This window comes from Python bivittatus, unplaced genomic scaffold (genome assembly GCF_059951505.1).
Source record: "Python bivittatus isolate LINGU-HERP-01145 unplaced genomic scaffold, Pbiv_v1 ctg000700_np1212, whole genome shotgun sequence".
Lineage (NCBI taxonomy): Eukaryota > Metazoa > Chordata > Lepidosauria > Squamata > Pythonidae > Python > Python bivittatus.
In genome coordinates this window covers 45,317,948-45,332,497 of record NW_028277098.1, presented here as the reverse complement: position 1 = coordinate 45,332,497, position 14,550 = coordinate 45,317,948, and the positions used below count along the sequence as shown (strand labels likewise).

The 14,550-nt window shown below is 34.7% G+C and overlaps 1 protein-coding gene and 1 long non-coding RNA gene across 3 annotated transcripts in view; one reads left to right on the top strand and one right to left on the bottom strand.

The window, feature by feature from the left end:
- Positions 1 to 14,550, bottom strand: part of FAF1 (Fas associated factor 1) — a 212,948-nt gene that overhangs the window by 146,670 nt on the left and 51,728 nt on the right. The window contains exon 7 of the mRNA XM_088128543.1: positions 10,652 to 10,757. Coding sequence (XP_087984669.1) covers positions 10,652 to 10,757 — 106 coding nt within the window. The remainder of the gene's footprint in view (positions 1 to 10,651; positions 10,758 to 14,550) is intronic.
- LOC148214190 (uncharacterized) overlaps positions 1 to 14,550 on the top strand; it is a 94,712-nt gene that overhangs the window by 66,424 nt on the left and 13,738 nt on the right. The gene's annotated exons all lie outside the window — the stretch shown is intronic.

The following is a 14,550-nucleotide window of genomic DNA, read 5'->3' as shown; positions in this document are numbered from 1 at the left end:
AGTTTTAAAAGTTTTTTTAAAAATTGCTTTGTGTATACTGGATGCCTAGTTAACTAAGGAATGGTTGCTATTAATCTGCTTTAGACATTTAACTCAAGAGCTGAAACATTAACTCAAACCCAGGTTTGGTCTTGTCCTATTTTTGTGTTTTGAACTTATATCAATAGGATTATTAATGTGACTCTGGATCAATTGCTATATGTTAAAGATGCATATGTTCTTCTTGGCTATATCTGCAATATTTAGAATCTATCAAAATATCAACAAAATGCAGAATTTGGAGGCATGTTAAAATAATTATTATATAAAGTTGGAAGGAGACAACTGATTCTCAGCAATGGATTGCTGATATGTCCTTCTGTCAACATTTGAATTAGTTTTTTTTTTTTTTTTTTTTTTTACAAAAGTATTAGGAAGAAGGCTTTCAAGCAATACAATCAACAGTTTAGGAGCTGTTCCGTTTATAACATAATTTCCAGGCATTTCTTCTTTTCTTCCTTTTTTTAATTACTATGCTTATCAATTTTAAGGCTGTGTTGATCCTTTAATGCTCTTGTATATATTTTTCTTTTGCTGATTACTTTAAGAAAAGGGAAGTAAAGAGAAAAGAAAAGAAAAAAGAAAATGTCTGGTTCTTTAAATGCTGGAAGTTATACAGAGAAGCAGTACAAGAAATTAAGGATATTCACCTCAAGGCTTTGACATATATGAAAAGCTTTCTTGCCCTATACTAAACAAAGATGCAGACATTGCATCCAAGTGGGGAGCATGGAGGACCCGGTCTGTAGAATCCTGAATAGTATTTATATTATTGGAGTTTTATTTTTTACAACGCTACCAATGTACTCAGAAGCTTTTCCATTGGGGGGGAAAACTCAGCTAAAAACATTTACAATCATGTCAGCAAATAAGCTAGAAATTCACACGACACTGTCTTTGAAGGTCTGTTTGTTAATCCACCTCTTGAAACAAAAGGATTAATTCCAGCTATACAATTTACTGCCATCAGATTTAGGTAGAAATAGCACAGAACTCTAATAAGTGAGGATGAAATCTCTGATTTGGGAGCTTAGATTCTATGTGCCAGAAACAACCACACCAATTCAGCAACAGTGTAAGATATATCTTTAAATTTGGCATGCTGGCATTTTACTTTGATGTGACACAAATAATAGGACTGTCCAAATCCTCTAGCACAGACTCTTCACACACTCTCCCAAGTTTTTTGTGGATATGCACACAAAGAAGTCACTTCCCCCAAGATTGGTGGTGAAAAAAAGTAGAAATTTCAGTAGAAGAATTGTCTGTCTACATGTACGTATGACCATCAAATGAAGTGCACCAAACCTTCAAGAGGACACAACTGCCTTAATATTTTAAGGAATGATGCTTCATTAGCAGCAATGCTGCAAGCAGAGCTCCTCTCTAAATGATGTGCACAGACATAATAAATACAAACATGCCATCTTGTGCTGGAGAGAGTATGAAAAAAGTCGATCTTTACACCACAGGTGATGGTCAGGTTCTGAAGTTACAAAAAATTGGGCACAAGAGTTTAATACTATTTCAGACATAATACAACAACCATTCTTTTATATCCTCAATAGTTTTGTTGCCATTTGTTAGACCTATAAAATTAAATCACAAACAAGGAAATAATATAGCTTTTATTAACACACATCAGGATGGAAATTGCTAAATATTACAAAACTTCAAACACCTATACACTAGGTGGGTCATACAAATTTAATAAGTAGCTCCAGCAGTAAGGGTAATCCATCAAACTAGATATATCAAATAAGAACTTCCTAAAAACATTATTCTGATTTTTCTCCTCTATCAAGAAAGGAAGATCCCAATATTTTCTCATAGATGCATGCACCTTCTTTATTTTATGTACTTTCCTGACTTATGATGAGATTGTTATGTCAAAATCTTTAGAAGTTTGTATCATTATTATAAAGAAATAAATATAGATTGTATTCTCTTGCTGTTTGTTTATTCCACATTGCTTCTTTGTAATTTCCAGTAAATATAAAGAGGAAAAAAAATAAATCAGCAATTAACTATCTTACCCAAATCTATGGAAAAGATCAACTTAATGCAGAATTGTTCATCCAATTTATGACAGAGCTTCATGTCCCAGAGATGTGCTCCTCTTCTCAGCTATTGTCAGTGGTGCTTAGAAGTTTGTGAACCCTTTTGAATTTTCAATATTACTACATAAATATAACCTAAAATGTGTTTTGTTCTTCACATAGGCCTTAAAACTAGATAAAGAGAAACCAGTGAAACAAATGAGTCAAAAACATAATACTTGCTTGTTGATTTATTGAGGAAAGTGATTCAAAGCTGCATCTTTGTGTGTGGCAAAAGTATGTGAACCTTTGTTTTCAGTAACTGGTGTGCCTGCCGTGGGCAGCAATAACTGCAACTAAATGTTTCTGATAACTGTTGATCAATCCTACACATTGGCTTGGAAGAATTTGAGCCTATTCCTCCTTACAGAACAGCTTCAATTCAAGGAGGTTGGTGGGCTTCCTTGCATGAACTGTCCGCTTCAGGTCCTTCCACAACTCTTCTATAAGATTAAGGTCAGGACTTTGACTCGGCCATTCCAAAACATTAAATTTCTTCTGCTTTAACCATTGTTTGCTTGTACGACTTGTGTGTTTTAGGCTGGTGTCTTGCTGCACGACCCACTTTCTTTTGTGCTTCAGTTCACAGACAGATACCCTGACATTTTACTATAGAATTTGCTGGTACAATTCAGAATTCATAGTTCCATCAATGATGGCAAGCCATCCTGGTCTTGGTCCAGAGGCAACAAAGCATGCCCAAACCACAATACCTCCACCACCACGTTTCACAGATGGGAGAAGGTTCTTATGCTGGAATGCAGTATTTGCCTTTTGCCAAACAGAACGCTTTTCATTCAAGCAAAAAAGTTCTATTTTGGTCTCATCTGTCCACAGAACATTCTTCCAATAGCCTTCTGGCTTATCCATATGGTCTTTTGCAAACTGTATACAGGCAGCAATGTTCTTTTTGGAGAGTAATGACTTTCTTCTTGCAACCTGGGGGACCGGGGAGATTTTGCAATGGCTCCCTTACTACAGTTAACATCATCCTCTTCTGCTTTGTGTGTTTTTTATAGTTTTTATAGTTTTAATGATTGTTTTATATGTATTTATTGCTTCTTTTTAATTGAGTTTTGTACTCTGCCCAGAGTCACTCTCTTGTGAGATGGGCAGCTATACAAATATGATCAATCAATCAATCAATCAGTAAACAAAACCCTGCTATGCACATCACTGGTGTTCAGTGTTCTCCTGATGGTGGTCTCATGAACACTGACATTCACCAATGCAAGAGAGGCCTTTCGTTCCTTAGATGTTATTTTGGGCTTCTTTGAGACCTCCTGGCGTATTATACACCTTGGTCTTGGTGTGATCTTTGTTGGTTGCCACTCCTGAAGAGGGTAACAGTGGTGTTGAATTGCCTCCATTTGTACACAATCTGCCTGACAGTGGACTGCTGGAGTCCAAACTTTTTGGAAATAGTTTTGTAATCTTTTCCAGCCTGGTAAGCATCAACAGCTGTTTTTCAGAGGTTCTCAGGAATCTCCTTTGTTCAAGCCATGGCACCCTTCCACAAGATCAGACTTTGATAGTAAATATCCAGAATTCTGTTCTTTAAATAAGGCAGAACCTCACACACTTGTATCTGATTACCATCCCACTGACTGAAATACCTGACTCTAATTTCCCCTTCAAGTGAACTGATAATCCTAGAGGTTCACCAACTTTTGCCACACATAAATGTTTTTGACTCATTTGTTTCATTGGGTTCTCTTTATCTAGTATTAGGACTTGTATGGAGAACAGATGATGCTGTAAGTCATATTTATGCAGAAATACTGAAAATTCAAAAGGGTTCACAAACTTTTAAATGCCTCTCTAGCTTTTAATTATTTAATTGTTATTCAATTATTTAATTGGCTGAAGGAGCCAATTTGATATTGTAGATTTACACTAAGGAACGCTCTTTAAAACTTCTATTTTATTTATTTAAATTTATTGCCTGCCCAACTCTAGTGGACTCTGGGTGACACACAAAACACACAAAACTAAAAAAGACATAAAAACAGCTAAAAATATTAAATCAACAGGCAGCCCACATTAAAATGCCCTAATACCACAATCCACAAAACAAAACAGGGGCCATTAAATGAATAACAAACATCAACCCCAGGCCTGGGACCAAAGCCAGGTTTTCAAAGCTTTCTGGAACCTTAGGAGAGAAGATTTTGGTTTTTAACTCTGTGTTGGGTAACACAATCTCTGCAGTAAGCTTCCTGCCTGGGGGTCTGTTATGAAGATTCTGCCAGGGGTCAGGAAGTGTACTGTACAGAAAAAATCCATTTTAAGATTATATTATTGCTTTGGGAATCTCCTATTGCTATAGAAGAAAACGCTTTTTAAGAATCAAGTGTGGAAACCTGAGCAAGGCATGGCTATGTCATGCTGCCCAGCATCTTGTTCAGGCTTCCATACTTGATCCTTAAATCTGCCTAATTAGTACAACTTCAACAAATTATTGATTTTCCATGTCAAATGCTGATCTTGCGATTATGATCACAGATTCTTCAACAGGATTTCATAATTAATAATTAATTTAGATTTATCTGAAAAAGATGGCAAGTTACCAAGTTACCAATCTTTGAAGCTGAAACCTTATTCAAAGCCTATCAAGGCATTCTGTCTCCCACTGTCACCCAAACTTGCTTACATTCTTCATGGTCCCTTGGGGGAAAGTACAGCCCTAGGCAATTCAGTGATGTCATTTCAATCTCTCCACATGGCAGTTATCATTATCTGGAAGTTACCAAGCCTTCATTGGGGAACAATGCCTGATTTCCCTAGGAGTGCTAAGCTTGATCTTATTCTCATTACCCTAGTACTTGCTGTTTCTCAACTCTACTCAAGGTCACATCTAGTATATTTCAAATAGCCGTCCTCAATCTAGTTTCATCCAAATGTTCTGGACTTCATTTATTTATTCATTTATTTAGATTTAGAAGGCTGCCCAACTACCAAATGACTCTGTGTGACTTCCATAATTTAAAGAAAGGAAAACAAAAAGAAAAGCATATGTGCCCTAGGACAAAACACACATTACATGACAACAAATCTGCTAGGGGCTCAATAGCCACCTTAACCCCAGCCTTGGGAGCAATGCCAGTTTTCAAAAACTGTGGAACTCTTGTAGGATGGGAGCCATACAGATCTCCAGGACATGCTATTCCAGAGGGCAGGCTCCGTTATAGAGAAAGAGTGCTTCCAGGATCCCACTAGATGACACTGCTTGATAGAAAGTATTCAGAGTGCCCCTATTGCCCAATCTTATTGGGCAGGCAGAAACCACTGGAAATCAGTGGTCCCACAAATAGCCACACAATAATCTCCAGCCATGATGTTTTCTAGAATCTCAAAGCAATTTCATCAGTATATATTCATGTCCTCTGAGGCTGATGAAAAGTGGTAAAACTTTTTACCCGTTTTAACAAGGAGATTTGTTAGTATGTTGAAGTGAGTATATATCTATAAATGAGCTAGCTCGACAAAACATAAGTTTTTGATATCCTGGGCATTGATATTCAACTAATTATGTCCATCATAAAATCTGTCCACTCACCCTAGGACTACTGTGCTAAATTCATTCATTCATTCATTCATTCATTCATTCATTCATTCATTCATTCATTCATTCATTCATTCATTCATTCATTCGTACAGCCATCCATCTCAGCTCAGTGATTCTTGGTAGCTCACAACTATTAAAACAATATCCAAACTACAAAACAATTAATAAAAAACATATAAACATACAAACCATCAATAAAAACAGTATTTCAAAACAGAAATAACCATAATAGTGATGTGCCAGCAAACACATGATTGTCAGTGTAGGAGAAGCACATACATCCTTTTTGGAGCAAGAAAGAGTCTATTACCTAGCATTCTCTGTGGCTTAAGATTAGTCACCAATGCCCTAAAGCAGGGAGTTTCACGTTTTTTCAGCCTCTGATACCTAATCTGAGACTGCTTCTAAAACATGCACTTCCTTCTTTGAGATGGTCATGGAGACCTCTAAATGCCCTGGAGAATAGGTTATCATTTTCTTTCTCTGACAATAGTCTCATGACAATTTCCCACTAGCTGCTCAAATAATCTTTTGTAACAAGTAAGACTGGATATTTTGCTCTGCACCAGTTAGTGGTCTTCTAACTGGAGCAGTCCAAAGAGGGTCTAGAAATAAATAATGCCTCCATAGAGATAGGCAGACCATGTAGATTATATGTCTCCCTTTATATATACTTACATCTGAAGATGCCCTTCAAGTGAAACGTATTTTTTATATTTATTTAATGTATACCGGCTTTGTAGAGCTGCCAACTATATTAGTAGTAAAATTAAAGGTAGTTGCAAATTTCAAACTCAATATAATATGCTCTGTATTTATACAGTTTCCCTTGCCCTTCACTTTTTAGACTCTCAAAAAATCTGAGTAAAAATGTACCAATTTAATTTGAATCAAAACATCTTTATAAGACATGCTTTTGGGATTTTCTGATTGATTTTAGAGCTATTCCTTCTTTTATTGCTATTAAAAACATCTACAAATCACTGTGGAATATCCATGTAAAACAAATAATTTAGATGTAGCTAAATCACGTTATAATGTCAGTAGGCAAATGTGCACTTTAAAAAGAGGGGATTGTTATTATTTAGGTTATATTATATTAAAATGTTAAATCATTCTGAATTCCCATTCATTTTAAGTACAATATTTTCCCCTTCTATCTACTTAGAATGTCTGTGTGTGCCCAACTGAATTTTCTGTCACAGAAAGGCAAAAGCTAAGCGTTGCATTCTTCACCAGTCTTAGTGATACCTTAGCTTTTGTACAAAGGTTGACAAAAGTGATAAGGCTGCTTATCAAGGTCACTAGCTTCTTATTCTAATGGTAGGGAAATTGGCTTTATTTCTGTAACACCCACAATTTAAGGGTCGCAACAGGATCACAGAAACTAGTCATGCCTGTTCAAATATATTCATATTGCATTACAGCAATATTTTCTATGTCCAGGTGAAACTATTTAATGCCTCATATAGCTAGTTTGGGAATGGTGGTGTTAAAGAACTATTGTGAATAATCTATTCATCTAAATGTTTTAAAATCAAAACTCATTAAAACTCTTTGTTCTGAAGTCCCATGTCATAAAAATAAAGTCATGTTTTAAAAATTCATCACTAGTGAATTGTGGAATCTAAGCTGATTTTTTTTTTTTTTTTAAGGAACAAAATTGTCCTTGATACTTTATTCGGTCAGAAGTCACTGATACAACAAAATAGACCTGTGAGACAAATCAATCTGCAATACAGCCAACAGAATTAATGTTTGGTAATAACTCTTACGTTCTTCACCCCATTTTAATTCCATTTTAGAAAGGTTCACAAAAGGGGAAGATACTCTGCATTCATTCTTCTGTTTTATATTCATGAGTTATGCTTTAAATCCGATTGTATTAGTGGGAGAGAAGGTAATAAAAAATAATACCACAAAAAAACAGTTCAAGTTCAGCCTATCTTAAACCTGGCTGTTGTGGGAGGGGGGGGGGGGTAGAGAAAGAAAGGATATAGGATGACAGGAACATAATATGTGGTTTCAATTTTGAATTACAAGCCTGTACTGTACTTGAGGGATTTCTCAAACAAAAAAGCATCCATCAACAGATATTTGAATTTTCAGCTAGTTTCACACTTCAATTCAGCATCAGCAATGCTACAAAGTCTGTCATCCACAATACTACCATGTTAACTCTCCTTTATTATATTTATTTTAAAAACTATATGGTTGCTGACTTTCTGTTTATACCCCCATAGTCCAAACTGCAAGAAAAAGCAACCCTCATGAAGATATTCCCTAATTTCTTTATCAATCTGTTATTCTTATTTAGATCAGAAGTAATTTTTTTAAAAAACATCTCTCTTTATTTTAGCAGCTTTTCAATGCACATTTCATTCAGAAATCCACAGATTTGAAACCAGCAAAATAATGTCCTTTCAAATTAACTAAGCTAACATATCTTTCACTAGTTCATTGCAAAATGTTTATGACACAATTTTGTTTGGAAAAGACAAGAAAAAAATAAAGGTTTATTAGTACTGTTTGCAAGCACTGCAGCAATATAATATGCTTAAACAACCTAAGTCAAAGAACCAGGAGAGATAGTTATATCCAATAGTTGTGGTAAGACCTGAAACATTTCCAGAATATTAAGTGTTTCTTTTAATAATTGATGCAGACATTTTGAATCTTTCTGCATAGGCTATCAGGTGCAAGTAGATTGCGTTAATGCTGCTTAAACATTTCAACTTGTCAGTATGGCTAACTCGATTTCCAAAGTATTTGCAGTATTTCCCATCGAAACAGTAATAAAGGTAAAATAAATATATGCCACTGCTTTATAATCACTGCACATTAATGAATATTTTATATCTTTTAAAATCTCACTGTTTAATTTTAAAGGATGAAATTAAGTCTCCTTCACGCAATATGCCAATTATCTGTAAATCAAACAATAACTCAGCCATTATACTCCTTTTTGTTAAGACACAGGAAGCTAATTTGAAAATACTGGCTAGCATTTTGGGAAAATAATTGAATAGTCCTTCCTGCCCTCTGGTGGTTGATAAGTGAAAATTGCACATAACATTCAATTAGGACTGACTGAGCATATATAACTTTGTAATTTTAAAAAATATTTGAATAAAAGGAAGAAAATTTAGAAATAATTTCAGGAAAGGAGGGTTTGCATATGGTTAGCAATTGAGTTTAACAGCTTAATCAAAAGATTAATTCCAATTTTTGAACTGAAAGAAAATACAGTCCGCTATTATGATTCCTTTTGCACATAAACACCTCTCAGAATTTTAGACTATCAGAAATAGCTTATGATGAAGTAGATCCACTCTGAGTATCATGGTGCCATTTTCTGGAGAATACCCTTTTGTTTAGTTCTAACTAATGAGCAAAACCACATAAATTCAATTCAGCCACATTGAGTCACAAAATTTATAATAAAGTAAAACTTATCAGCACCACCAAGTCGGTTCAGAACTTATACCTTAATCTGTTGCTACTGAAATTAATGACATATATTTACTGACAGTGAATAAGATTCCAGGAGTTCAAAGTTTGAAGGGCTGAGTAATTTCATTTTATATTTAGGGATGGGGGACAATTTTACGTACTTTGAATAACTAGGGCAATCATATATAGTTGGTGTTTAAGGTGCTTGATTTTAACTGAAATTCTAAATTTTGGTATTTTTGCAAAACAATTCTCCATTTGTAAGTGCATCACAAGTAGTTGTAATTGTTCACTGGAAGTAACATATGATGCAATTAACTGGTTATATTATAGGATGTTGGGGGGGCTTTAAGATGTATGTATGTATGTACGTATGTATGTATATGATTTTTATATAGTTAAAAAACTATATAAGATACAAAACTATGTTTCGGCCATAGGCTCATATTCTTCATGCTGATCTTAGTACAAGTAAAAAAATATGCAGAGGAGGCACCAAACTGATTTAGTATTATTAGTACTAAAATAGATTCAAATAAAAATGAATGAAAAGAGGCCAACGTCCAAAGCATACAGTGCCATGCGTCTTATGTGGGCTTTTTAGCTGCCCCATTCCAGCAGCAGCTCCCACAAACTAAGCACACTACTAATACTGAAACACCATAAAATATAAGAATCGCTGGTATAAAGGCCATCAAAGTACAGATCATTTCACATATGCACTAGCTTCTTGAGAAGCCAGCCACTATATTAAATGAGGTTTCCCGTACAATAATGCAAAAAAAAAAAAAAAAGATTCAAGAGAAACACTCCCATTTGGAATACTCATACATACAAAGAGGTTGGAATTAATAAGCTATATATATAATAAGATATATATATATATATATATATATATATATATATATATATATCCAAAAAGCTGTATTTGTAGCATACAGCAAGGTTATGATAATACTGAATTTTTAGTCAGAGGCAATTACTACTTTAGTAAGTGCACCTGTCTTTTCAGGACAAATTAGCAAGGAACACCTCTTTGCAACATCACCCCTTACTGGCTGTTTTAAAGAATGACAGTGAAATCATTTTTCTACAGAAATCATTTTTCTGCCATCCCATTCATAATCAAGATTATGACAACTACTAATGCATTTGATGCAAGAAATACCTAAGAATGCAAGAAGACTTAACTGTGTATAATTTTAAATAAAGGAAGGAAGTGCAACCTTTGGTGATGCATGTTGCTGCTAGAATGCAACATGCTCACAAACACACTACTGCTTTGGGGTAAAATTAATGCAAATGTTATATGTGGGTTACACCATCTGATGTACCTACAGTAATCTTTCATCATCCACTTAATTAAAAGCTAAAAACCTAATAACGAAACATGAAAGGAAGTGTGCAGCATGAATACATAAGCCCTCTTTAACAAAGCTGACACTAGTTATAATGAGCGACATTTATTCTTCAGCTGCGAGACAGAGCTCACCTCCTGAATGGTACTGCTTCCTGAGAAGTTGAGGTTGTACTCCCGCTGGACTTCTCGATGGGTGACGATCAGCATGAAGTTTTGATTTAATGATTCCTGCAGGGCACTGAAAGAGTTGAAAGAAAAACAAGAATATCAGGAGCGAGCATGTTCTAACTTGCTTCACATTTAGCTGTAAAACCCCAGGAGTACCCTAAACTCTGCAGAGACAAGTCCAAGCACAATGTTATCATCGTTTTCTTTTTTGCTCTTAAAGACAAGGAAGCAACTGGAGAATGACCAAGGGGGCTGACCTGTTAACTCCTTCTAAGGTAGCTGAGTATCCGAGGCTATATTTCAACTCTTTAGAATTTTCACAACACAGTACTTACTGCAATTATCACAATGTTCATATACACACACAATATCTATCATCTACCTATCTCACATACAAGGTGCACAAACACTAAGAGATCACTAGGTTTTAAATTAAGTTCAAAATAAAAGCTTTGATGATACTTATACTCTTTACAAATGTACAGATAATTAGGCATTCACGTGCCAGATCTGTATAAGTCTGTGTATATATGTGACAGCCATGCTTTTCAGCTAAGCTTGGTAAATGCTCATAACTGCTGTCCAATTAGTTGCCAGTAAAACATGTGGAAAATTCTAGGATTCATTATCTCAAAAAACACCAAATGAATTTGACTCAATTTCACCCTCAATTTCAGGGAGAAGTCAGAAATAATAAAAATCATAAATCTCAGTTCTCAGAAATAGCAGGAATACTCATTTTTTTCTTTATAATTACAGACATTACTGCCTCAGATGTCAACTTTGGATAACCTAAATGATAACAAAAAGAGGATGATAAGTCAATTCTTGAACATTCTTGATTTGGATAAATGTTAGAAATAATTACATCAACTGTACTTTGTTTGAACTATTTATTAATCTCAGTAAATACAGACTAATAAAACAATAATGGGTTCCAGAAAGCCCTAGTGAGTAGAAAGTATCTCAGTTCTCTCAGAAGGTTCAGAATTACTCTTCTAGATACATCAGCTCAGCATTCCACATTATATTCCATGCTGTTCCAGAGGGTCCCTCATCCTATAGAAGAAGGGGCTATAGTGGAAACAAGAAGACAAGAGCCATGGATGCATTGTTACATAGGCAATGTTTCCCTTCTCTATACCATTTGGGAAGAGCTGTGGTTAGAATATCAAGTTTTGAAGCATATACATCCAACTGTACTTTCAACACAACTCTGGGATACTTTACACTATTGTGGAACTTTCTTTCCCCAATTCTTTCAAGTTATGGAAGAGAAAATCAGACAGCCAGGATTGCAGGAAGCTATTTTTCTCAGATTCTAATAAACTGTACTTTCTATTCTTATGGCAAACATTGATGCATTATTAATTGATTTTGGATTGTTTTAATATTGTTGCACACCCAAATTATTTGAAACAGATCCAAGGAAATATCAGGCAGCCCAATTCTATGCATGTTTACTTGGAAGTAAATTGCACTGTGCTTATTTGAGTGTACTCAGAAATCATCGTCCATAGGACTGCTGCCTAAATGTGATATAAAATGGCTTAGTCAACAATATCTATTTGAAGTTCACAATGACACATCTTTCCAACATAAACGCTGGTGATGTAAAGCAAGACAACAATTGGTTCTTTATATAATTTCATTAATACATATTATTCTGGTTAGAAGGCATAACAAATTAGATTAGACTCTAATTTGCTTGAAAAATCTACATTAGAAGTACATTGTCCAATGAAAACATTAATCTGACTCCAATAAAACAACTCACTGAATCACCTACTTCTTGACCAGTATACACTGTATATTAATTCAAGTATTTAGAATATTTTTAGCTTCGTTATTGTTCCAAATAATCACAGTTGACAATAGATAACTATACATACTGGCAGAACAGATTCTATCTGTCTGTCTGTCTGTCTGTCCGTCCATCTATCCATCCATCCCCCCATCCCCCCACCTATCTATCTACACACACGCACGCACACACACACACTTGCACATATGCATAATTATAAATTAGGAAGCACTTTCAGTAAAATTCTATTTACTAATTACCTTATTTTAACCATTTTTTCTACTGAATTACTAAACATTTGAATACCTGGATATTATCATATACAGCATGAGTGATGCAGGTGTGGAAGCTAGTTTCAGTAAGATTTTTCTGCTGGACAGTTAAGTCTCACATGCAAACTATTCCAAGTATTATCCTCAGTACTAAATCTCACATCTAGATTTTCTGCACAGTTCTAAACATGGTATTGGGAACCATGCATATAGTAGTGGAAAGATCTTCTTTATATGGGACATGGGAAAAGACTATTAAGAACATATGCAAAGTACATATGTCTTCCTATCCCTCATCTCTTTTTACAGCCAAAACTGCCAATTGTGAAGTTAATAACTGCTCAAAATCATACAGGAGTATCCTATTTGCTCAAATCACTGGAATGGAGTTGTTTTCTTTGCTCTAATATATATCTCAAGTTTAAAACATATAAGTGTTAACTATGCAGGTTAGTTTTTATAAAAATAACATTTCTGAAGATTTCAGAAATCTAAAACATCCCTCACTGATATATAGCTTCATACAAGGGGCATTCAACATTCAGCTTCTCAAACAGCTAATTAACACCAACAGAATTTCTGAAGAAGGTATGCTAAGGGCCAGAATAAGCACAGCATTAATTGTATAAATGCAGTTCATATACATGGATTTTCTTGTATAAATAGTAGCCATAGGAAAGTAAGAAAGGAGTAATTATTTCCTTCATTACCATGGCTCCAATAAAAATATCTTTTCTGATCCTTCTACTTGTATTTTACAGCCACTAAATACACTCAGATTACTGGGCTGAAATTTAGCAGCAAAAACATATTTTCAGCTGCAGATTTTTATCTTCTGCAAGACTGAACCCAGACTTTTGCAATCTCATTCCCACCCACCCAAAAATAACCAAAAAATATTCAGTTGTGCTTCTAGTGACATCACTGGCAGTTCAGATCTAACTGAAGTTCCTAGTCAAAAAAAGCTTATTCTTCTATTATAAAATGCTCCTTTCTGTATGTGTTGATACTGTGTGAGGTTATGTATCTCCTAGGACAAGAAATAGAGAATCTATCACGACTGCTCTGAAACTGTGGAATGATTTTTCCAAAGATATTTATCCTCAGCTTGCTTTTTTAAAAAAAACATTAGATTCTATCTAAAATCACCTTGACCTCTGGAGAATCAAAAGACAAAGCTGTGTTCAAACTTAAATTGAGGATTCAGCAGAATTGTTTCCTTCTTTCCTCTCTACATGAAAGTATGTTTTTCATCATCTCTTACAGTAATAATTGAGCACAATCAGCGAGCCCAGTGTCCTATCTTCTCTCTTTAAAAAAAATAATAAGCTGTTTAGGAGACTCTCTGAAATTGTGTGGAAGAGAGCACAAAGGGCTACAAATGATGAAAACTGTCTATCTCCTATACAATTCCATTGGAAGCCATAGCTGAATCCACAGAGAAAAGTATCTCTTTTGTCTAGCCTGTATTTTTAAAGTAATATTTAGTGTAATATTTGATAACTCTATTCTGATACAGTCCTATATATATCAATTCTGTTGAGTTCGACGGATTTTAATCTGAGGCAAACTAGTATAGACTATTATTCCAGTTTAATCCCACAGAAAACCTCTTCATGAATTTCAGTAGAAAAATATCCATTATTCATCATATAATTCATTTTTCTTACCAAACATCTAAATTTTAACAAAATATCATGAAAGATAATAATTAACATTTCCATTGCAAACATTCAGATTTATATAAACTCATGCCAATAGTCATCCAAATTTGCTGTAATTACAGT